This window comes from Aythya marila, assembly GCF_965140915.1.
Source record: "Aythya marila genome assembly, chromosome: 1".
Lineage (NCBI taxonomy): Eukaryota > Metazoa > Chordata > Aves > Anseriformes > Anatidae > Aythya > Aythya marila.
In genome coordinates, this window is record NC_139042.1 from 80,990,838 (window position 1) to 81,017,077 (window position 26,240).

General features: G+C 37.8%; 1 protein-coding gene across 3 annotated transcripts in view; it reads right to left on the bottom strand.

Moving 5' to 3' along the window:
* Positions 1-26,240, bottom strand: part of ADGRG2 (adhesion G protein-coupled receptor G2) — a 60,492-nt gene that overhangs the window by 18,150 nt on the left and 16,102 nt on the right. Inside the window, exons 3-15 of one of the 3 annotated variants that reach the window (XM_082755793.1) lie at positions 23,984-24,601; positions 14,713-14,739; positions 12,897-12,935; positions 10,745-10,777; positions 9,765-9,806; positions 7,637-7,684; positions 6,908-6,975; positions 5,409-5,482; positions 4,246-4,285; positions 4,079-4,113; positions 2,603-2,685; positions 1,856-1,916; positions 613-1,352 (exon numbers count right to left, since the gene is read on the bottom strand). In XM_082755793.1, coding sequence (XP_082611919.1) covers positions 613-1,352; positions 1,856-1,916; positions 2,603-2,685; positions 4,079-4,113; positions 4,246-4,285; positions 5,409-5,482; positions 6,908-6,975; positions 7,637-7,684; positions 9,765-9,806; positions 10,745-10,777; positions 12,897-12,935; positions 14,713-14,739; positions 23,984-24,601 — 1,908 coding nt within the window. The remainder of the gene's footprint in view (positions 1-612; positions 1,353-1,855; positions 1,917-2,602; positions 2,686-4,078; positions 4,114-4,245; positions 4,286-5,408; positions 5,483-6,907; positions 6,976-7,636; positions 7,685-9,764; positions 9,807-10,744; positions 10,778-12,896; positions 12,936-14,712; positions 14,740-23,983; positions 24,602-26,240) is intronic. The other 2 variants (XM_082755795.1, XM_082755794.1) reach the window with 2 other exon arrangements.

Sequence of the window (26,240 nt, forward strand, 5' to 3'; positions counted from 1 at the left end):
TCTCTTGAATGAAAAACCTTACCACAAATGTAAGGTTTATTAGCATGTTACAGGAAAGAGAATGATTTTTTCTCCCTATGACTTTGCAGATAGCAATATTTTAAGTCTCAGGAAAACATAGAGCAAGGTTTTAAGGGGCCACTGTTGACTCCATTTTTTTTTTTAATTATTATTATAAAGGTCCTCTCATGAGAAATCTTCATGGGAAAATACATAGTCAGTAAAAATATTCCTAATACATTAGAATATTTTAAGGAAAATCAAACTTTGATTTTCAGTATTTTAAATACTGATTTGGCAAAATAAAATTACCTAACTGTCTCTGTGACTTTAATTTTTCTGCCAAATATACCTGTTGGGAGCTTAGCACACAGTACTTAACTACCACAGTTACCAAAAAATTGTATAGTGAGGTAGCACTCGTCATGGCCAGAGGCATCAGAACATGTTCTAAAATGAGTACACTGCTTTTGAAAGTTGTGTCAGGCTTGTCACAGTATTTGGAAGGTGATAGCTCAGATACATAACTAAAATCTTGTTAATAAATTTTAAAAGCAAATTCAGTATACAGCATTCAAGTTAAAAATATGTATTTTTATCTGTCATATTTACCTGTGCTTCCATTAGTCAGGCTACCATGGCCATCAGCAGTAGAATGAGGATGAAACGCTGAGACAGAATGTTTGACAGGACTAACAGTAGGGGCCAAAGTTATTGTAAAAGGAGTAAAAGGAAGAGTAGGTGCTGAAGTAATGTTTTTGTTACCAGTAGTAGGTTGAGTTGAATCTGTAGCAAGAGGAATTTGTGCAACAGATTTGGTGGTAGTCTCAGTAGGTGGAAATGCTATTGGAGGTCTGGGGGGAAGCTCAGAAGAGGAAACTGCAGTAGGTTTAGTGAAACCTACAGCAGGAGAAATAATTGTGATAGGCTTGCTAAGATACGTAGCATCAGATTTAATTGAGAGAGCAACATTAGCAACAGATTTTGTTGCAGTTGTGGAAGACAGAGCTGTAGTGAGAGATTTATTAGAAGCTATAGAAGGAAAAGTTGGCCCAGTAGGTTGAGCAGGGGACTCAGAAGTAGAAAGTGTAGTGGTATCAGTGGTAGAAGATGAAGCTGCAGTAGTAGATGTGGCAGAAGTCTCAGATAGAGGAGTTGTGGAGAGAGTTCCAGAAAAAGAAATTTCCGTGAATGGTGGGATCAGTGGTCTAACTGTGGGGTTTTGTTTTACAGAAAGCACAGTGGGGGAAAGAAAAGTATTAGATTTGAAGGAAGGAACTGCAGTCTTTTTAGGGGGAGAAGAAGAATGAAGGAAAGGAATCCATATGGGATGAGGTGGCACTTCTATAGTACTGTAAAAAAAAAAAAAAAAGCACAGAAATGCATGTTAAATGTAACATTATTTATATTTTACAGAAAACGAGTTAGAAGAATCTATATGAATGATATGGACATACTATTAATAGTGCATATTTTAAAATTTATCAGATCAGGTACCCCCTGCTCTAGTGACAAATACTAATTTTGTAGCATTTTGAGGGTTCATGCATTCTATTTTGCTGTAGTTGTTAACTAGCAAATCCATAAATATTACTGTGCCATTGGTTGTCTGCTTTGGAGGTGACCTGATTCTGAACACACAAAAAAAGTTACCTGCATCAGGGAGAAGAAAAAAAAAAAAAGGAGGAAGGAAGGAAGGAAGGAAGGGAGGGAGGGAGCTATACAGGAAGATGTCTTTCAGTTTGTGTTTATAGAGTCCTTCCTACCTATTCTACCACACCATGTAAGATCACTCTACTTATGTGTTACAAAGATTAGGAAATAAGAATGTCAACCTTTTTGTATTTATACTTACTACACTTTTAATTCTTCAGCAGTCAAGGAACAATACTTCAGTGATGAGCAGCAGCACTGTTCTGAGATGACAAAGAAGCATTAACTTAGTTTGTCCTGAAGCATAAAAATTGCTAATACCATTAAGTAAGGTATTCAAATACATGTAAGTGTATGCTTTACTTTTTTTTTTTAAACAATAATGCATCTTGTCTAATTGGTTTTGATTTTCTTCTGAAATGACATTTGCAAGACTGATCTTGATATGCCAAAATAAATGCCCCCAGATTTTTGCTCAGTGCCCAAGAAGCACAGATTTCTCTTTTTAGTATGGTAAACGAACTAGAATGCAAAGGTACATGCTTTTAAACAAAGAGACAAATGGTATGAGCCACCACTCCATACTATCACAATATCACTCAGAGAACTTGTCTACATTATAAACTTGTCAATTCAGGCCACCAATTCAGAAATACATTTGTGTTCTCAAGCTATGTTTCAGCTAACCCTTTCAAAATCTGCTCTATTGATGTATGCAGCAATTTTATGTAACATTTTTTAAAATATATACATATCTCCCTCTCCCCACCAAAAAATCAGAAAGGCTGCATTTTTGGTGCATTTACATTGTTCAACAAAAATATATTTTTATTTAAAATTGAGTAAGATTTCTCTCTTATCTACTCGGAGGTCACCTGTAAAAACATAACATCTGTAAAAACATCTGAAAGGGTAACTGTGATGAGACTGTATTTAAAGCACAACTTACCAATTTTGCTTACTTCTGCTCTGTCTCTTAAACTGCTTATATTCTCTTTCTTAGCCAGCTTTAATATGAAATTGCAGTGTATACTATAATGAGAAGAAAAAGCCTTAGACTCAAGAAACAGATACGCCTTGTCTTTACAATGCATGAAATTAATGACAAATACCAAGTCAGAGAAAGCACTTTTTTCCTAGGCTTTTTAAAACATGAGGATATTTCCAATGTATTTAAAACACTTCATCAAGTTAAAAAGAAGAATAATATATCAGTTTGTGGCAGCTTATTTTCTGTTTTCTCTACAGACACTGTTGATCCTTAAATGGGATCCTTCCTAACCAATGCTAGCCTTTAAACAGTTGGTAATTTTGTAAAGATAATAACAATCTCCATTTTTACTGTAGAGAAACCCCAGAGAGGAACAAGCAAGTGTCCTGGATCGCTATGTTAGTGTATACAAAATCTCCATCACCCCAGGGAAAAATCTAGTGTTCTCTCTCACGACTTTAGAGGGAGCTTAAATGACTCAAGCACAGAACTAGCTTTTTACAATTATGTTTGATGACATGATACTCTGTATAAACTAGCAACCATACAGTCAGTATTCTTAATATTAGGCAAAACCAAACACACAGGTGAATGAAAAGACAACATATAAATGATAACAAAACTTCTTTCCAGCTCACAAGAATGAAGAGTACCCTAACTACTGCCAATAGATGACATGAAGGTGTGATCTGACTTTCTGTCCATTATTATTGTGGGGTTTTGGACTTTTGCTTCATTCTAAACCAGGAAGATAAACCCCAAAACTCAAGTATCTGGGGAAATGAAGTTTCAGATTTTGTTTTAGAATGTAGCGTTTCCAATCTGATCTGTTTAAAGTACCATCAGTTTAGCTGTGCATAGCAGTTAAGTTGAGAGACATGACCTACATTTCAGGGTTTCGAGGATCACCTGCTGTGGAGCAGCCTTGCCATTCTGGTACTCCATGGCTTCACGACTCTGAACTAGTTTACCTTCTCAGGCTTTCCCTATCCTGAGTATGATCGATTTCCTAATCTGAAACACTTAAGCAATTACGTCAGAAACACTGCATTGCAGAATTGCATTCACAAGCTCTGGCAGTTTGGTGATCCTGAATCTCACAGCCTTAGTGGCTAAGCTGCTGTGTGACTCTGCTAATGTGATGATGCAGAAGAACTACAGCAGGCAAGGCTGTATTCCAAATTCAAATTCACCAGATTAATTAAATCAGTTCGGTTAAAAATATTTATGTATGTAAAATAAATCACTAATGCTAGGAGATTAACAGGATCAGAATTTCTTTCCTTGTTAGCCTGCATGTATTTCTCCAGCCTGTTTCTCAGACTTAACTTCCTTGATAGCTTTTCTCCTGTTACATAGCCATTCATATCACAGACAATATATGAGCTCTTAAATACAAAACTTAAAAAAAAAAAAAAAAAATTAACAACAAACCTCTGGTTTTCTGCACTGCATTCCATAACAGAGGACTGTAACAACAAGGGAAGAAAAGGATAACATTGTTTTGTCACGAGAAAGCAGGACTTACACTTAGATAATGACATTATCAGAAATAAGTTGAAAAAAGTTTTCTAAATAGTAACAACAATTAGTCATCTTACCTCACTTAATTCTTGCAAGGTTTTGTTGAACTCTGAAATTCTTTAAAATAAAAAGTGACAGTCAAGGAAGATTTCTCATTATGTTTCTAAAGACAATTAGAGCAGTATTATGAAAAAAACAAGCAATTGCCAAGGAAAAAAATCCAGTTGATTGCTGACTTTTTAAAACTATGCCGGTTCTAGTATTGCAAAAGCACTTTTCAAAGGACTGAACTTGTCAATAGTTGCCTTTTGTTAGTCACTTGACACACTAAATTTAAACCTCTGTCATCACATATTTTAACAACAATCCACTTATTTAAAGCTTACTTAAAAGAGCAAAAGATAAATCTTAATGTTGCCTTTTGGCAAGCAAGCATTAAGAACAGAATTCTAAACTTATACTCAAAGCCACAAAAGGAAAATGAGTAGGAGATACATGTTTCTTCAAAAACAAGACCTGCTGGCCAACTGTTTCTATTTGATTTTCAGAGGGAGGTTGGGAATAGCAGTAAACACAGACATTCAAACCTCTCTGGAGAGCAGTATGAATATGAGATGTGTCAGAAAGAGAAAGGTAAGCAGAACTATGGCTGGGGACACAACCTAGGCAAAAGCTTTGGTGCTTGTGGAAAGAGGAAAGAGCACATCTCAGAAAGGTTGTGAAGGAAGAAGTTATACAAAACTAAAAAAAAAACAAATACGACTCCATGAATCAATAAAACCTACAGCCATAAAAGTTCACTTAGTAATTCCTAAGAGACAGACCAAATCCTTGAAACTATGACAGACATTTATCCATGAAGAGCAAAAGCTAAACTGGCATTCTGAACAATCCATAGTTCACATCCTCAAGAATTATTGTCATCACTATTATTAAGATCATCAGCATACAAACAACAAGGCACTCAGGCCTTGTTAAACCCCAAGGAAACTGAAGGACCTAAAATGAAACCAGCAAGTTTGTTAAAACAAACTCCAGTGGTAAGTAAAACAAAACTACGACTACTCTAACCAATATGAATTTTATGATTAAGAAAAACAGTTCACAATTCCTGAAGTTTTTTAATTCTGAAGTGCAGAAATGATGCAAAGTAGAGAGTCTGCTAACTGCATGAAAGGGTTGCTTGCTTCATCTTTTTCAAATACTGCAAAGATTTCAATCTTTATTTAAAATTACTTACCTCAGCTCTTGTAGAGTTGGCGCTGAAATTGGAATTAAGTTTGCAACTTGATCGTTGATGGTTACGTTATTAATCTGTTAGAAACAAAGATTCCACTACTAAATAAAACAAGTGATTTTTAGCATTAAAAGAAACTTAGGTTTATTTCACACATTTTAACAGTCTGAAATTCCAAAGATAAGCAGCATTCTTTCTCCTGAATACACTTCAATAGATATTTATGATGACTTTGTTGTCACAACTGAAGGAATTGGCTTATCCAGGATAGACCTAATAACATGATCTGACTTGTGAAAAATATAGGAAACAGGATAGTGATTTCACACTGTCTTATGTTGGAAAACTAGGAAACTGGCTCCGTCTGCAACAGAGATCTTAAGCCAGACATGGAAAAAAACTTTCTAACTGCAATGATAGTGCAGCAATGGAACAAACTACACAACTGACATAAATAATAGACAGAATCCTGGGAGTTAGAAATCAAGAACTGAGGTGAAACACATAGTATGAGTGATCTAAATATATCTGATCTAGCCTCAGGGCTGTACTAAGGTTTTTCTAAAGGTCCTTTACAGATCTGCATTCTTATGCTCTGGTTTCCACCATTACCCGTTATTTTTACATTTCAAGCAGTGAGTATCTTGATGAAAACATCATCTGACATATATGGTACTTTACACCACCAAAGAAATATTCTGCTAAAAAGCGAGACAGTTTCAATAGACAGGAAACCTATTTTTTCTACTAGCTGTGAGCATAAAGTTAATATGCTTTTGGGATACTCAGGCCTACCCCTGCCCAAAGTCAGTGCTCAGTGTGCTCCTGTGCAGTAGCTCTCTGTGGCAATTTTGCTGACTACCCTCAGGCTTGCAGAGGTTGGTGTGTGAAATCTCAGACTGAGTGTAGACAGGGACAGGTAGGAGAAATGTGCAAGGACTGCTAACAAGCTAATGTCCTTTTCTCTTCTTTTCTTGTCTCTTATTTTCTTCAGTTTTCCATTTACAACAACTAAATACTCTTATCCTGCTGCACAGAATGATGCCCTTTTTAGGAGAGCCTCAACATAAATTATTGTCAGGATGCAATCCAACCTAATTTATGCCCAAACTGCTAGCAGTTTGATGCCAGCCTCCTCAAGTGTCTACATTCATCACCAAAGGAAGATTCTGTATGCCTAAATTTAGACTCTTAATTAAGCAGTTCATAGTTCTCTCTCCAGACTTTCCAGGGTTACCTTCCCCTTTTCAGTGGTTATACAGAGAATAATGGCCCTTGCTGTAGGAACTTCACTTCTAAAATTTAGCCAAGTGGCAGTTGTTTAGAGAGAGTAGATCCATCTACTGCAAGTATTAACTAGCACTGCAAATTGTACTTGAAGTAAAATAAAAGCATAAACAAACATCATAAGAATCATGTTAGGGTATCAGCATTTAAGTGTAGACAAAGAAACTGATTTCAACCTTCCTTACAACAAAGTTTTTATAAGAGAGAACACTTACTATTTCTACATTTAGTGATGTGTTACGTTCTTCTCTTGCCTGAAGTTTTACCTTGCCCACATAGAACACTAAAACCAAAAGGCAAAACAGTTGAAGAAAATCAAAACTTAACATGATGCAACTTTACTTGATGTAAATAATTTGAGAATTAAAAAAAAATCACTGTCTTTTGTTAAAATGCAAGGGAAACAAGAATACTTAAACTAGTTTCTCTGATCATTCACTATTTTTGCAACTGTTTTTCCATTTCTTCAATTACAATTTCCACATATGAATTAGTCTTAGTTTCATTGTTTTCCACATATTCATTTTTGCAGGCTATTTCTAAATTCTCCCTAGTTCTTTTTTTTTTTTCCCCTATACAATTCCAAATCCAGTTATGAGCATAAAATGTGAATACATTTTATACACACAGAATTGCATTTGACATTGTATACACTAATAGCATACTGTTCTCTTCTTTTCTCAGGTCTGTAATTCTTATCTGTAATTCTATATACTTTGATAATAAAAACAAGATCAGAAATCTTATAGACTGAACAGTACTTTTAAATTAAAAAACATGTTTTATATTAATTTTAAAAAAGCTACACACAAACTCTCAAATTAGCAATAAAATTTAATAGAGAGCTAGTTTTTATATAGTAACTAAAGGTTGCCTCGTTACTCAGAATAGAAAATAGTTGAACACGACTTTTATAAGAAGAGTGGAAAAAGAAAATCACTGACCTGAAAAATTGCAGACAGATGATGTGTTGCATAAAATGGTTTCTCCTGCTATATTTTTTGGGGAAAAAAGATCTAGTCAGTAGAAGAGTTGAACTTAAAAACCCAGTACTGGCAAACACACATATTTAGAATAATTTCCTTGTCTTAAATGTAAAGGTCTTAACATTTCATATACTGTCTAGGCTTCACTTCTCTAAGTGAAGTCTCTCATTATCTAAGACATGGTGTTCAGAATGAGACACACTGGCTTTGATTAGTTGATTTTGAAGAATTTTCTGTAAGAGTTTCCACAGAATTTCTACACACAAGTGGTATATGCTTTTTTTTAAAGCCAGCTTGGTGGAAAGCAAAGTAGCATTTAGCCACATTAGAATATAGTTCTATCTAATACACTATGCAACATACTTAAATAAGTTAATATGTAGGTAGGACTGTGCTCTAGTGGCAATACACATCTGCTTTTTAGCAATCATGTTGTGTGGCTATTTCCAAACTTAACATTAGGAACTAACTCTAATGAACACAACTGAGATAGTCAAGTCCTGAACTCTCACTGCAACTTTCTAGGTGCAAGCAAGTTCTGATGTAAAGGGCTCTTTGTCGAGATTATCAAAAATAAGCTGATATTTGTAAAAACCACTGAGACAGTAAACTCTTCCTGTACAATCAAGATATAATAGAAATCAGCATAAGTCCCTCAAGTATTAGAGTATTCAAATGTTAGGTAGCATGTTATCTGTTTCTGAGGATCCTACTACAGCTAATTATGATGGAACTAAAACTATTCCACCTGATAGAATTTGAACTATGATGCTACAAAACATGTATTCTTTCATCTAACAGAATATGCTTTTAGTTAGTTACAATAAGCCTTAGGCTACCACCAAACACTACCTATACTGCAAAGAAATAACACTGATCCAAATCAAGTGTATCGTAAACAGATGGTTCTGTTGTATAAAACCAAAGTAAAGGACCAGAAAGGTATCTGCATCCAAGACAAACTCCTGCACCTGTTCACAGAAACAATGTGGCAGCATAATTTCCTTTCCTTAAACGGATTACTTAATTACATTGAGGAACAGCAAAATGGTTCAAATTAAGCACCATATTTTGGAATGAGAATATAGATTGGCCTCCATTAACAGAAAACAAATGCTGTTTTCTCTGTTGTTATCATTACCTAGTACCAAATAAGATGGGAAATTTTTCTTTCTATCTTTTTTTTAACCCTTTCTGTGGCCCAAACATTTGCCTGTCATAGCCCGTTATTTCTTCAATTTTATCACCATCAACAGCCATCAGAGGGTATGGACTGCAAGCTGCTAGCAATATGCAAAATACTAGAAAAAAAATTATTAGCAATATAAATTTGCTTTCACTTTTGTATTGTCAGTTGTCAGTAAACTAGTATAATCACTTTTATTTTTAAAAATCCTTAAAGAAATAAAACATTCATAAATAACTAAATTTGTCCAAATTAATTATATGAAGAAGAAGAATATTTATAAAAACCCAACACACAAACAGGAGCACCACAAAAATAAACAGTAAGGTCAGCCTGGTTATGTTTGCACAGCACCTCCTAGTCTTGCTCAGGATCTTTACAAGCCACTAAAACGCACAAAATCAAATAAGCTACATGAGGATAAAAAGCTGATCAGAAGTCGCTACAGCTTCCAATCCTCAAAGATCATCAGATGATAATGGTTGCAAATTTCTTGCAGGTCATGTTCACACAGTGAAATTACATTTGCCAGTATGGCTCCAAGTCAATTGTTTTACCACCTACTCTAATTCAGTGCTAACATATTCTGGTTGGTCTGCTAGACTCCTATACAGATAATAAAAAATTTAACTCAGCCTACACCTATAGACTGTATCTGCCCTGAGAACATCATGTCTGGGCTCAGTCTGCTTCAATCTATTTAAAAGCATGAGAATTTAATTTTTATTATAGTGAACATAGCTTCTGAGACTGCTTCTTACATCTTTGTGCCGCTTGACACTGCTGCTCTGACTTACAAGATAAGCAAACCTTTCCGTATGCGGCTGTCTAGGTAAGCACAAGCAATTCTGAGAAGGATAAAAGAGTATCAGTGGATCATTGATAATCTACGACTCCTACCTGGTGTTATGGTGGGGTAATAGTCAGTGATGTTAAGAGTTTCTGTTGAAAAGAAAAAATAAAATAAACGTTTTAAAATTAAGTTTTCACATTTTAATTTAAAAAGACCATGAAATACAGATCATAAAAAGAAGGTTCCCAATTTCCACTTTGTCTTCCCAAAAGTGTAAATACATGACCTTTTGTAAGAGAATTAAGTTACTTTCTGCGTGGGAAAGGAAAAAGCTCTGTTCTGAGAAAGATCCACCCAATCAAATATTTATATCCACCTCTGAGCCAGTTACTCTAGCCTCTCTGTTATTCCGTTGAAAAAGAGTTGCTTTTAAGGCATGATTCCCATTTGACCTACATGGATACTTCAGTGTAAAATGAGTCACAGTATAAAAATGTCTCTTTCTCCCCAGCAGCTATGAAGAATAGCAGGGCATCTAGCTCAGATACAGACGTGCAGGCATCTGTACTGATAGGGGGTGAATCTACTCCTTGTCTTCAAATGTACACATCAGGAAAAAAGGTGTAGCCGGTTCTCCTGAAGGAGACATTACTGATCCTATTTGGCAACTCGCTGCAAGAACATATATCATGCCAGCGTCTTTAAGAAATGCTGTATAGATTTGAGTTTTGCAAAATATTTTAAATACTATCACAAAATATAGAAAACATTCTATCTATGTATATATGCCCCAAACCTCCATACTTGCTAGAAGTAAATATGCCCATTTTGGGTTTTGGTAAGCAATGCAACATTTCACCTAAAAAAGAAAGGCTAATGGCTTACTGTTAGTATAACGCACTTCAAAACCCTATTACCCATGGAGACTTAAAATACAGATTGGAGACAAATACAATTTAAATATAATGTAAGAAAAGAATTTGGACTAAACAAAACCCATTTGAGGAAAAAAAAAAAGAATAGCAAACTTTTATGAATGCATCACATGTTCTCTTTCAGATATGACTACCCTCATACTAATTCTCACCTGCAGTTTTTGTAGTATCATCTGATGACATCTCTGAAGAAGAAAAATTAGTAATGGTAAAAACAATAAAAATAAAAATCTAAAATCTAAAAAATCTAAATCTAGTAAAATCTAAATCTAAAAAATCCTAAATCTAAATCTAACTAAATTAGAATAAGAGAAATATTAATAAAATCTTGCCTGAGGGACTAATAGGATAGGTGATAAAAGTAACAATAGAGGATTCTGGAACAACAACAACAAAAAAAATAAACAGAAAAGGTATTAATGTAATTTTTATTTCTGTGAATTTTGGAGAAAGAAGGTTAAGCATGCAACAATTCCATCAGGAACTGAATTTTAATGATCAAAGTTCCTTTTTGGGAACAACTTTAGATCTCATTAAGAACTTTAATTCAAAAATCTGAGTAGGTATCTGAATACAAATAGCTGGTAATCAAGTTCCTTTAGGTAATTTCCTTTTACTGGTTTCATTCTTTTGTAAGAGGTTGATGAATTTCCCCTATACAACTGCTCAGCCCTAAGGCCCTTTTTGTGCATGAACTAACACTCACAAGCAGAGATGACACACTTGGCTTGGCAAACTGTTTCTCCAAAAAAGCTATTTTTGCCAGAAACTGTATATAAATACAGTGGGGGAAGGGAAGGGAAGGGAAGGGAAGGGAAGGGAAGGGAAGGGAAGGGAAGGGAAGGGAAGGGAAGGGAAGGGAAGGGAAGGGAAGGGAAGGGAAGGGAAGGGAAGGGAAGGGAAGGGAAGGGAAGGGAAGGGAAGGGAAGGGAAGGGAAGGGAAGGGAAGGGAAGGGAAGGGAAGGGAAGGGAAGGGAAGGGAAGGGAAGGGAAGGGAAGGGAAGGGAAGTTTAAAGGTTGTTCAGAAAATAAATGCAGAGTAAGCACATTTTAAGTGTCAGCGCAGCAAGGTGAAGTAGTTTGAGGACCACTTTGCATCACTCCAATACGACAACTTAGTGACTTTTTAAAAACAGGTCAGAGCAGCTTCATAACAGCCAAACATTATGCTTTCAAAATTTCACTGCTGAAAGCATCACTGCCATCGCTAAAATTAGTATCTTAAATATAATTAAAAAAACAAGTTGTCTACTTTGCATAGAGATAGCTGCACATCAAGAGAAAAAGAAATCTACTTGGTAAGGGAAAGGGAGCTTTTCTTTTTATATATTTCCATCAAATTACCCATTTAGAGCCTTTTCAGAAGTGCCTTCTTAATTCCATACCCAGAATAAAGCTAAGCATATTCTGTTTCTAACTAATAGTCCTGAAGACAAATGATTTTCTACAGCAACTTAAAAGCTGCCAAAATATGTGAAATCAGAGTGAAAGCTAAATGCTGACTTCATCTGCATTATTTCGCTTGGTGCAACAAATATTGAATTGTCTGCAGTTGTTAAAGATGAACCATTCCCAGAGAATGACTGTATCTGTAAAAGAACAAAAGTGTATGTGTTCTTGTGCCTGTGTTACTTCTTTTCTCTAGAGCACAGTATGTCAGCATACATTAACCAAGAAGGCAATTGACTCTTCCCGTGTGTATACAGCCTTTGTTTTTTCCATGTTTTTTTTTTTTTTTTTTTTTTTTCTGTTAAAAATAGATGTCATTGATGTTCATCACCTCTGGTTCTGCAAGTTAAATGACATACACACATCGAGGCCCTGGGCAACCTGCTCTAGTGGGTGGCATCCCTGCCCATGGCAGGGGGTTGGAACTAGATGATCTTTAAGGTCTCTTCCAACCCAAACCATTCTGTGATTCTATGAGCTACTAGGGTGGGAGGAGATGTATGGGAGCTGGAGTCCCTACAGTGTTCCCCCTCTGTCATCTCTGCAGACTGTTCACTGTTCAGGTTACTGAACAAAAGGCTCCCGATCAAGCAATTTTCACCTACGTCATCCTCAGTGATCACTGACAAAATCCATGAATGATCCTACAAGTTACGCTATTTCAATACGAAGTCAAATGTAGAAAATGAAGACAAAAAATTAAAAATGAAAACACTGATGAAATAAAAAATAAAAACACTGTTGTAATTCATTTACACTACAATTCTTCTGCATTACTTCACATAAAAGCAGCAAGGAATTCATCTAGTGGGAAATAACAGACACTGTAGTATAGCAAAATCCTGATTTTCTTACCAGAACTGGTTGTTGCAGCTGATTCTCCTGAATGTAGAACTTTTGTTTAAGATGTAAAAAAAAAAAAAAAAAAAAAAAAAAAAAAAAAAGAATATAGATTAATAAATGATGTTTCAGACACACACACAACCATGCTCAGCAGCCTTTCCACATATTATCTAAGTTAACTGCATTCACCAGAAGAGGGCGACACCTGCTTATCAAAAGAACATTTCCAGATTTGGAAAAAACATGGACATAAAAATCTTTGATTAGATAACCTTACAACTTTTATGAATTTAAATAAAATTCTAATAAAGATTATTTATTTCCAGTAAATACTGGACATTTTGCATTGTATAATGTTAAGAAAACAAAGATCGTTTTCCCAAGATACATGAAAATTGACAGCTAGCCTGAAAGCCACAGGCCTACCCTGAGTGTCTTGCCAATTCTGGAAATGAGAATCAAACGTATACAACAAGATCACTGGACTTGGCTTATGAAGAACTCATCTCAGATTCTGCATAATAACACTGAGACTTGCCATTTAAATTTGATCCCATACATACCCATTCTCTTTTCTATCCGGCAACAAGCAGCACTACAAAAAAATAATTCTTTTCAGGTTTGAACCTCTGATCTTGATAGGAGCCAGCCAACTATTTATATAGCAAACACTAGCTACCAAATCTTTGATGTTGTTACAGTCAGCATTCGGATCAAAAAGAAATCAGGTAATTTGATATCTGGTTCACACAGTAACTTCAAAGCTCTTTCATTCACTGAATGATTTTTGAGGGTGCCATGGGGAAGTACAATCACAGTAGTCACAGAAATATAATATAAAGAGCAGCTGGCTACAAATAGAATCACAGAATGTTTTAGGTTCATAGGGACCTTGAAGACATCTAATTCCACCCCCCAACAGGAAACACTGTTTTAAAACAAATTGTACCTAAGATATTTCAACATCTCCACAAACTCAAAAGCTATTCTGTAATGTTACTAACAAAACACTAATTACACTGTAAAACAAATACTGTTGTGGCAGAAAACAGATACTGAAGTCCTCTGTGGAAAATCAGATGTTTTTGGTTAAACGTAATAAACACAGAGCTTCTGAAATGCTAATCCCTCACATGATTCCTTGCTTAGACTTTTCTTTTGCCTTACTAAAAACTAGTAATAGCTTCTTTCCAAAGAATAAACCTAAATATAATCTCTGCAATGGAAGGAGAATCAGAGTCATCTCAGTGACTTTTCTTGCAAAAATTACTGAAGCTATTTGCACCATGAAATACAAAATAAAGAGAATGATCTGGATAATTAATTTTAAAATATTTACATATTCTTAATTATCTCAATGAATTAAAAAGTCACAGCAGCAGCAATTTTCCTGCACGCTTTCTAAAATGCTACAACAATGAGAAAAAAATGACACAGAACCTTCATATACCTGTTATCTGATTTCTTTCAGGCAACATAGTAGCAGTTCCAATTAAGAAGGAAAAAGTTTTCTAGGAGCATAAGTTTATATATATAATTTATACACACACCTACAGACAGAGTTTTTTTAACACAACCATTTTATATATATTATTATGCTTGGAGTTCTGTTAAAATAACTTTTGATTACTTTTTATTTTGTGCTGTCAAAATGTTTATTTGTGTGAAAATAAATTGCTTGGAAAGTACTTGAAGTTTGTTACAGTAGAACTGAAAAGATGAGTTCCAGTTTGTGCAAACACAGCTTTACTGCACAGGCCAGTATTTCACCCGCCTTCAGTCAGTGTGACTAATCCTGCTGGTTTTATATTGACAAACCAATGCTCACCTGCAGGTCTGGTGGTTTCTTCCGTATCTGACAAGAGAATAAAAAGAACAGCCACAATTAGGTCATAGATCTAAGACTAGAGAATTTTGTAACAGTAAACAAAATTAAATAAAAAATACTCCCCTCCTCCCCCTCCTCAAAAACAAACAAACAAACACTAAAACACAAAAAGTAATAAAAGATAACAGGAGAAACCCAACATAGTCAAAACAAAGCAGAAGGCATTTAGCATATTCAGTTCTTCCCAAGAATTTCAGGGCCAGGCATTCAAATTAATGTTCAGTCTTAATAAACCAGAACAGTGTGCTAGGAACTTAAGAGAACCAAAAACAAGAAGAAAGGACAGACGTTTACACTCATCAGCAATGGGTGAAACTCACCTAGAGCACTTACTGTCAATCAGTAAAGCCTTGAGACTATTACTCATGCACTAACCATTCCTACCTATTTTGGGAGGACTGAATGCAATCCTCCTGTTTCCCAGTATGACCCCTAGTTTCTAACAGGACAAAACACCTTTGTTCATGCAGGTAAAAAGGACTATTAAGATGGGATTTTCTCTTCCAAACAGAGGCCAGAATCTCTACCTGACTTTTGTCTCCTTATAGATCTTTCCCTAAATCTACCTTCGCCTCATCAGGTAAACAGTCACTAACAAAATCATAAGAGACTATTTCTACTTAGTTAAGCAGGTCTTTGAGCTGCAGCAGGAGAATTAAAATCCCTCAACTGCTCCTGCCACTCTGGCAGACAGAATATTGCTCTAAAAAAGAAAGTGCTGAGGACAACGTCTCAGTTCATCCTGCCCTCATCAGGCTTTATCAAATAAAACTGGAGAGGTGGGTAAGACAGGGATGTTTTACTCCATACTTACGTCTAAAATACATGGAATGTACTTTGCAAGCACACTTGCATCTTGTAGATGTTCACACGCCCAAGAGCCACACCACCAAGAGCATCTAAACAACAACCAGCTAGACCAGGCTGCCAGAGCTGAAGAGGCTCAGACAGACCTCTCCTGCACAACATCCTTATCTATAAAATGGAGAGATGTAGATTTGATGGCCGGACCACTCAGAGGATAAGGAATTGGCTGGATGGTTGCATTCAAAGAGTTGCAGTCAATGGCTCCATGTCCAGGTGGAGATCAGTGATGATGAGCAGTGTCCCACACTGGGGACTGGGGACTCAGTTGGGACTGGCCCTAATTAGTATCTTTATCAGCAACAAAGACAGTGGGATTGAGTGCACCTTTAGCAAATTTGCAGATGACACCCAGCTGAGCAGGGCAGGGAAGGGATGCCATCCACAGGGACCCTGACAGGCTTGAAAGCTGGGCCTCTGTGAACCTCATGAGGTTCAACAAGGCCAAGTGCAGGGTCCTGGACCTGGGTAGGGGCAATCTCAAACATGAATATGAGTTGGGAGGAGAATGGATGGAGAGCAGCCCTGAGGAAGAGGACTTCTGAGGTTTGGTGGATGAAATACTGAATATGAGCCAGCAATGTGCGCTTGCAGCCCAGGCTAAGGAATCCACCTCTTGAAGTATGAAGCATCTGACAGGACACCACACTGTTTCTGCCCACTAAAAAAATTAATCTACCCGGGGAATCTGACCTTAAGGTCATTCTCAGATACTTTTGAGCAGTTCGTGCAGATATACTCACTGCAGACACACTGCTTTTCCCATCCTCTACATCCCTTCAACCCATTTTGTGAATTTTGAGAGTACAAGTAGTATCCTGAGGTAGATAAGAAACCTTGCTCAATGACACATTTAGTACTGTAGGTTAGTCAGTAAGAAGACAGCAACGTCTAAAAACACCAAAAGCATGTAGTCATAAATTCAACAGCAAGGGGAACAAAACAAGCTAAAGACAAGCCATGAATCTGGAGCTGGCAAACACAGCAAGTGATGGTGGCATGCATAGCTGTGGAGCACTTTTTCCTGGATCAGATATCTAATCACGACTTTCTTACATCACAGCATTCACATGCCTATTGTTGTTAGAAATTATCTGTAAGAAAGAGACTTTTCACTGACCAAGGTGCAGCAGTAGGTTCACTAACCAAGTATTTGATCAGAATCACCTTTGCATACAGAAAGGTGCGAGAAGGAGAGGCTGTCATACATGATTCAATTCCACTTACATTTGTCAACCCTGCTCCTCTGTTGTATTAAGAGCTAGAAAAGAATGTGAATACAGTTTATTTGGAGAAGGATTGAAGTCCAATCCAAAATATCCCTAAAGTTGACATGCAGAAAGGAAAGTAAAATAATCAAAGGTGTGCTAGCCACAAGCACACAGAACATTAATTTTCTTTGGGTTCTATGGATAAGAGCAAGAAAATCTTTACACATGAGACCTGTTTTTATTTGCCTTGTGCATTTTCATGTGCAACACTCTTTATCTGCAGCAGAATAGCCTCTCTTGCACAAGAAGGGGTGTTTCTCAAGGAAAAGGCAACTCTGTTCAATGAGATAAGCACTGGTTTCTGTTCCTACCACGCATCATTAGAAGTGAAAGCAGCAAATCCCTTACCATCTTCCTACTACTTAGCACTGTTCTAACATAAAAAGCTGGCTACGTCAAGGTTTGCGAATCGTGTCAATGTAGGCAGAGGAAACTGCTCCAGTAGTATGAAACCAGTTCAGCAACTCTTGCCATTGGTCCACACCGCAGCTGTAAAAAGCTTACCTGGGAACCAGAATTCCTTGCATGGTAACAACCTTCATTTCCCATAATGACTTCTTAAGACAATGGGAATCAGCGCAGCCTTAGCAGCTCTGGTCTGTTAGGACACTAAATCCACCAGTAGTACTTAAGGCTAGGTCCACAAACCAACGTAGCTCTGACAGCACCAGACCTGTGAGCATTAGGACCTCTGAACTTCATCTCTACGTTAGGCATTGTAGACATCCCCAGGAGAGAGGCATTTCAGGGCAACGTTCACAACAGCCTGTAACCTGTAGTCCTTTTTGGAGATGAAGTGTCTACCTTTGGGTTACAGGTCCCAAATCTAGTTAATATATACATATATAAATATATGTGTGTGTATATATATATATATCTACAGCATTCCTTAGCATGAGAGATCATAGCTATCAGTGTACTGGCTCCTTTAGGATGGGACAGTCTCTGCATGTCCCCCTGAGCTTTTTGCCAAACAATGCAAAACTCACAAATGAATTCAGCCAAAGAGAAAGAAAGAGAGAAGAAGGCTTTGTAACCAGTGGTCAAGATGGAAAGGGCAAGATTTGGGTTCTGATCCCTGCACCAAAGGCATGGTCACTTACAGCAGCCCTTTGTTCAGTAACTTTTAGAAATAGGATACAGAGAAAGCCCTTAAATCATGAGCAGTGTAAAATCATCCACCTACAAAAGGGAGAGTGAAAAATATCCTTTTCTCCTCCCTACATTAACCTACCTTATGGTCAGTACACTCCTCCTTTAAATTTTTGGAAAGGCAACACCCTCTCTGATTCACCTGTCTTCAGGCAGCCCCCTCTGCCAGGAGGAGCTCAGTTTTTCCAGGGTGGAGGAGTGAGAAGCAGCTAGAACCTGGCTGCAGATAACATCCTGCGAGTACTAACCTACTGGCAGCTGCTTACTGCTCCCCTATCTCAGGGAAACGGTGTTCCTGCTGACTAATATTGTTTCACCTAACATTTCATTATCTCCTTTAAACTTTTGCAGAAACCATTCTTTGAGCAAACTGGCAACAGCAACTTGAGTGTCTTTGTAGAAGAAGGAGAAGAGAATCTGAGCTGTCAGGAACCACAGCCTGCACCTGGACACTTGCTGTGCCTTCAGCAAGGGCTGGGGACGGCAGAGCAGAGCACGAAGGGTCACCTATGCTGACCTACGCCTCTCAGGAAACCTTGTGAGAGATTGTAAGAGACCATTCTTTCCCTCAGGTCCATATTCCTACCTGAAATAGGCACTGAACTCTTCCTCAGCAGCAACAGACCTGGACAGCTGTAGAAGCATGGATCGTATCGCTGGCAGAAACACGTCTACATCTACGGACTTCAGTGTTCTGGGGCCTAGCTGGCAGGTTTATGAAATAAAATACCTAGAATTTTATGTGGATTAAATGAAAAGCATGCCAGAAATGAGAACAGCTTATACCATCTCTCAGGACTATTATTCCAAACCAAAGGCATGTCAGATTTCACAAGGAGATCATGGGCGGAATGCGAATGGAAGGGCACCAAGAAACACCTTGGAGGCTAAGCAGTAATGTCTCCCCAGGCTGACACCACAGAATGGCATTAGATGACCAAGACTATGTATTTCTGAGACCATCAGTTTTTGACTTACAAATACACACCAAGATACCAGGAATTGGTAAAAATTAGATTCTTGAACCAAGAAGTGGTAGCAAACTTAGTGCTGAAAGTTTTTCCACTGACAGATTCCATTGATTCAGGCAGGGAAAATGATTTGCATTGCAAATTCCGATCAGAAATGGGAATGCCAAAATTAAAGTTTTTGTTTTGAACAGATATATCGGATCCCCTTCTGGCTCAAAAAAAAAAAAGTAATTCAAGACATTGTACAATGAAAAGTGAATTCCATGCTGCATTTTTAATCCTTTCCAAACCCTCTTCTAAACATTCTCACAGGCAACAGCTCTCAGTACATGTGGCATTAGTCACCAGCACCGTGCAGCAATTACCCTCCACTTGTGTTCAGTGTTACTAAGACACAGCGGTGTGGCAATGCCCCTCATGAACTTGCCCATGAACAAAACTGAGAAGTTTGACCAGCAAAATGTCAAAGTGCTGATGTTCTACAATCCATCTACTTACCCATTTACCCATCTATATGCACCCAGAGTACTACACACCATTCTCATCTTCAAATTAAATCCGTGTTTTCTATTAAGAGATTGGGCCCCATTAACGTTTGATGAACTCCGCCAAACGAATCATCCTATTGTGCAAGGCATCAGTAACAGCAGCACGTAAAAATCTTCCCCAGCCATTCCACTGTAGACATACTGACCCCTATTGACTTTCTGTGCGAGGTAGATTTTGAGACACACTGGATAGGTTTATAGGATAAAACTAAGGGCGATCTTAATCCCACATGCTATGCCTCTCATGAGGTAAGGTCTCTCTGAGTCTCAGAGGTGGCAGTATGGAAGGAGTGATGGGTTATCCCTGCTGGTGAGACAGAAGTGAAGGGAACAGTGAAAGCGCTTGTTCACACTGCCACTTTGGCCAGTTCATTTTAAGAAACCTTAACAGAAAATTTAGGTGCGCTATTTTTAACTCAGCTTTGATGCTAAACAGGCTATTTTGGAAATTTGCTTACCAACACAGGCTTTATCAAACTCTGATTGTTTAAAGATGTACATTAGAGGCTGAGGTGAATCAAGTCACCTCTTCTCTTGTAGGCTGATTTCCAAAAAAATATTTCTTTGGTACCGCAGAAGACGGAGCCAGGAAAACAAAGAAAGGGAAGGTCAAACATGCATTCTGTTAATAGGTACAAAGTAGAGCTGTACGTGACTCATCAAACAGGCACTCCAGAGTTATGTATTTTTCCCCGTCACATCTATTTACTTCCTTCAAGAGCTTCTAGAGATTTCTATAGCACCGTGTCCTTACAGTTCAAAAAAGAAAATGGTACTGGGGTAAATAATTTCTTTTTTTTAATCTCCAGCTTCCACTCAGTAAACACAACAATACAGCCCAAAGTTTGGTACCCAACAGGCTGCAATGCAGACTGGACAAGTGGCAGCTACGTTTCAACCTTCTGCCTGAGCAGGTAAAGCCCTGGGGCTCCAGCCTCGCTTCCTGGAAAGCTGATTCTGTCATCAGAAATGTAAACAGTTCACAAAATCTTTAAAAGGGATTATATGAGCGTAAGTCACACCTCCTACTGCTCGTGCCTCCAAACCAGAGCTGTAGCTCACGCTGAAATTTTCCTCACCCTTGAGCATTCAAGGGCAAAAGAGTCACGCGGGGTGCTGGCGACTTCCCATTGATATTACTTTGTTCCCACAAGCCTGGAAACCTCCTCCAGCAACATCAGTAACAGGTTCATCCATATAGGGAGTAAAAAGGACACATGGAAAAAAAGGAACACCACCTTAATCTTAATGGTTGGGCAGGATGGTTTAGAAAAATTAAAATGTCGCAATCCAACACTGAATTGTATTTATGCAAAAAAATGCAACCAAAGGCTACAGACCTTGGAATCCTGTTAAATATTAGGGCACCGATCCCACAACTGAGGTGACAGCTTCACATCCAGTGACACTACTTTTAATTATGCCACTGGTCATGTATTTCATTTATTCCGTGAAATCTGTAAAAGATACCCTGTCATCTCCGTGCTCGGTGCATAAATACACAGTGTAACAGTTTGGATATTTATATTTGGGTTAAGAATGTTACTGCTTAATATGTAACTGAAATGATTAATGTTTAAACAGTAAACTTCTTCCACTTGTCAAGTTACTACTAAAGGTGACTTGAAAATATCCCATGCAAAAAAATGACAGCGAAAATTGTTGCTCACAAATGACGAAAATCTCTTTGCAAGCATTTAGCATTTTAAACTGACCCATTTTTCTATGTCATTGTATTCTCTTCAATCACCCAGAGCTTTGTATTTCTTAGTACCTTTTTTTTCTTGGATTTTGCAGAGACTATAGTGTTATCACTCACGTTGTCCACGTTAAGGTCTGTAGCAAAATAGGAATCAAAAAGCAAACTACTTTGCAAAAGTTCAGCTTGTCTTTTGAGTGTTTATCGTGTGTGTAAATCTTACCAGAATGAGGACTCTGGTCCTTCTAAGACCTGACACGGATAAGAAGAAGCTAGGCAAATTCTTGGTACTCTGAATAACCATTATAAAAATACATGATAAGACCAAAAGAAAAAGGTATAAAGAGTCAACAAAAGGAAAGGCAGAAAAAAGGAGGTAAAGAAACAAGCTGGTAACATGACACTAGGTAAATCTAAACTCATTAATGGAGTGAGTCAGTGCCTATGAGACACCAAGTAGATAATGGCTCACACTGCACGAAGATCTTGAGAAATCACAGAAATCATGGTAACCCTTGACTTTTTACAAACTGTTGCTTTATGTAGGCACAAAAAGCCCACTGGATCGTGACAAAATTCTGAAACTTGTCCTCTGGTACAATTATGACTGCCATCGATCACTTCCTTTTCACCTCGTCTGTCTGCACAGGAAGCACAGCCCTTGCCAGTTACGTTCTTTGCAGCTGCAAAATCGGATCTTCCAGAAGACTTACTATTCTTAGTCCTGCTGTTTTACCAACAGCAGACAAGTCCCAAAAACCAGATAATTTTTTACACAGGAAGACCAAAGAACTTTTAGAAAGAAATCCAGTTGTAAGGATTGGACCTACTAGGACCATCAGTTCAAGTTGCCTTACACTATTATATACTCCTCCAGTCAATATTTCTTCTTTGTTTAACCGTTGTACTGATATTTACTAAGTATGTGCCTTTCACAGGCTGACTTTTTCTGGAGGGAGGGGAGGCAATCGGCAAAAATGCATCCATTCCTGACAACAGGCAAATACACTGTTAAAAAAAAAATCCAGTGAACTTTTATTTGAAAAGCTGTTATTCTTCCAAGTTACCTAGAAGAGATAACTTAAGTTTGACAGCAGAGATTGCCTCTTGTACTGAAACAGACCTCTGCCAGCAGAATTAAAGTTCAGTTTGGCTAGGCAACAAGAGCTTTGGAAACCTTGCACAGTCACTAGAGAGCTCCAGCTGTTAGACAAAGGATTCCACAACCCCAGAAATTACTTATCCTAAAATCACTAAGCATTTGTGGCTGGGGCTGGGTGTTGCCTAACCTAGATGTCCTGAGATGGTCAAGGATGCTCTGCATTCAGGGCAGAATGGGCTAGAACTGGAAGCAAGAAAGTAACCAGACACACCACTCTGACCAGTATTAAGTCTGTTATCTGGAATGATCTCTCTCAAACCTTCCTCGTACCAGCCTTTTTGTCTGGTGGCCAGAATGTTCTCCCTCTCAGTCTTAGGGCTGCATTCCTTCAAACACAATCACACAAGAGCAAAAGACAGATATCCTTTCTTCAGTTCTTCTCTCAGATCACATAACCCAACAGAGAAGATGTGCTCCCAGCCACAGCATCAGTCCAGCAGAAGTATTTCATTTGTTATGTGACCCGATGTTAAAGGCATCCACCATGGGGCCTGGTTTGTCTGAGGGTTTTCTCTCTCTCCCAGAAAAAGAAGTCTGCACACCCTATTTTCATGCCCTTCCTACAATTGAAATATACCCGGTCAGGGAGTGATTTTAATATTACATAGTTAAATAGTATTTGTTGGTTTTCACAAGATGGGTAAGTACAGTTTTTAACGACAGAGATGATTAAGACTAAAACTGGTGCCACAGTCCGACTGAAGCACCTATGCTATGTAAGAGTTTTAGGAATCAAGTGAGTTAATCACATTACAAACTCTGAAAGCCTTGGGGGTAATACCATTTACTGTAGCTGATAAATGGGATCCTACCCAATTTTGATTTAAGTTTGTCTTTTATGTCAGTAGAAAGGATAGCAAAAGCTAGAAAGAAGATTATTCTCTTGCTTTTACTCTATTTCAAGTCTATTAAAACTCAATTTCTCTGACAGTCAAATTTTGTTTTGTTTTAAAGGTTTTCATGGTTCTTTTTCAGGTCAGAGAGGAATTTTGAGAATGGTATGGGAAACCATTTGGTCATTTTAATAAAGGAAGACATTACTGATACAGAAACAAGTAGAAATCGGAGCATCCAGTAACCTTTAAAGATGTAGACCATACCATGTGCCAATGAAGAAGTGAAAATTTGCACTCGCTGAAGTCCTCACTCTGCAAATGTGCAAAATGAGGACAAGCAATGCTTTCCTCTGTATTTATTCCCAGAACAGAAGGTGTATAAATGAATTAAGATGACATTGACAGAAAGTCCTAATACTCCACGGAGTTTCAGTTGGATGCATCCTCCTCTCATTGCCATTACATGGATAGCAGACAGATACAAATGTTGGAGCAAGTTGAAAGTCTTCAAAAAGCATAGCAGCAATCCTCTAAATCTGTACGAAAGCTGTTGAGAGCTGCAGATCCCCACATGATTTCTTTAAGCATTTAGTTAGAAATTACCAATGGACAAGGACTTTGAAAATATTAGAAATAAGAAATATTAGAAACATTGAGATCAACTTTTCACAAAAACTATTTTAGAAACAGGGGTGTGATGGTACTTACCACATGGCAAAGAGTTATCCTCTTCTATTGTCTTATTATAGACCCAATCCTCCTTTCTCCAGCGCACAACACTACCATCTCTGCAGTCCTTGGCAAGTTTTATATTTGCTTTATCCCACATTCTGAACATGTACAGCTCCCCGGCCATACCCAGGTTAGGTGATGTCGCTGTACCTGGCAGCCTTGCACAGCCAAGTAAAAACTGCCCTTTTCCAGGGAGATCCATTTTTTCAGGTAGTTTCTTGTTTCCTTTTTTTGTTCCATTTATGAATAACTTTACCTCCTTGTCTTCACTTTTCCACTGGATACATATTTGATGCCAGGTATTTTCATGAAGCACTGCTGACATATTTATTTGATTTCCAAACAACCATATCCCCAATTTACCATGATCTCCGGTAAGTCCAAGATCATACTTATTTGCAGAGATATTGCTGGTAGGTGTTTCTTGATTATACACATATGCTGTCCAGGGACTACTCGAGGAATTTAGCTTGAGGCTCACACAAACGGTGAATTCTCTCAAGGAAAGCAGAGAAATTCGTGGTGACATAATCCAAGGATCTTCACATTCGGTCTTAAAGACTGCTTTGTATCGTCCTAGGAAATCCTCGTGATCTAAATAAAGAAAAGGTGATTTGTAAAATTACTTCTTTTTTGAAAGGATCTTCTATATGAATGTTATTCAGCCATGTAAGTACCTTTTCTAGGTATTTACCTAAGAGTTGTCAAATGACATATTATCAAACGTCTTCATATCCTTCTCGTAAGCTATTTTTTGGCAGTGGGGAGCAACAAATTTGGAGGCAGTTAATCAATCCTAGCTTCTCAAGAAGGCTTTGAGATAAAACTCATGCACAAGATGAAGTACAATCATGTAGCTCCCTAGAAAGGCACTCAAACTACAGGCAGGAGGCAAAGACAGAATCACATTTCAGTTCCTGTTGCCAAGACCACACAGGTATTTTGCATTTAATAGACAGCGCATAAAATACAGGCACAGAGTTAGAAGAATCATAGAAGGAAGTATAAGTCTTACTGCCTTCTCATCTCCCAGACTTGCACGCTGCTTTTCTGAAAAATGTCGTGCTCCTTTGTGCTTTTTTTAAAAAACAGAAAAAAAAAAAAAAAGAAAAAAAAATCAACAACAACAACAAAAAACACACCCTGTGATACTGGCACAGCTTCAGCAGGAAAGGTAGAAAATAGCCATACTCTAGAAGAGAATGAACTTGGGTAAATTTCAGGAAATGTGGCTTGGAGTCCCTGCTTTGTTTTAAATTTAATCCCATCCAGCCCCCACTCCCAGTTCTCTAACAGAGCATTTAGTTGCAGAGACATCCAGTCTACGAATCCCACATCTGCTTAGGCAGAGATGGCAACCTGGAGTTTAACCATGAAAATACACAGAATTTTAGGTGCTAACTGTAAATTTACTGGTGAAAGCAAAGTGTCAGGCTATGTCAACACTGGTAAAACCAGCAGTGCTGTGGAATACCTGAACTACTTGAACCTGATCTTAATTGTTAAGTTCTTGTTGATGCCTCATTTCCTCCTTTGTCCCACTACAGGTAAGTACAGGCTTTTGTGGCTGTAGACGTAAGCTCTCTGGAGTGGGGACTGACTCTTCACTTCTGAAAAAAGGCACATCCCAGCTATACAATCATTATCATGATTGCTTGCTTTATTGTGCACCCATCAGCAACAACATGAATCCAAAAAAAAAAACCCTCCCGTGGGATGTGTAATGGAATTATGGGAAAATGAAACAGCGTGGTAGATGCCAAAGCTCTATAAAAGAATACATTACTGATAGCTTTAGGAAGGCATTCATTTATCAATATATGCAGAGCTTTTATGTACCCTCCAGAAAAGGTATGTGAGTAATGACGACTGAATCATAGCAGAGTAAGCTTGGTCAATATACAAATAAAGTTTTTTTTTCATTAGCTCCCCTGTGAAAAGACAAACCTTGAGGCAACTGGGATCCAGGCTTTCTTTTCAAGGCATGTCCCATTCATAGCCCTAGCTAGCTGTCAGGGTCACTGCCCGCTCTTCTCTGATCATCTCAGCCCACCAGCTTTCCTCGGGACAATTCTGAATCAGGAATTTGCTCGAATTTTGTCCCTCGATCCTGGGGCTGCCAAACTTCTTTTTCAATAGCAATGAAAAACAGGAAAACATTCCTAATTGTGGCAACTCCAGCTTGATACATACAAGCTACCAGAAAAAGTTTTAGACAAAATATTTATTGATC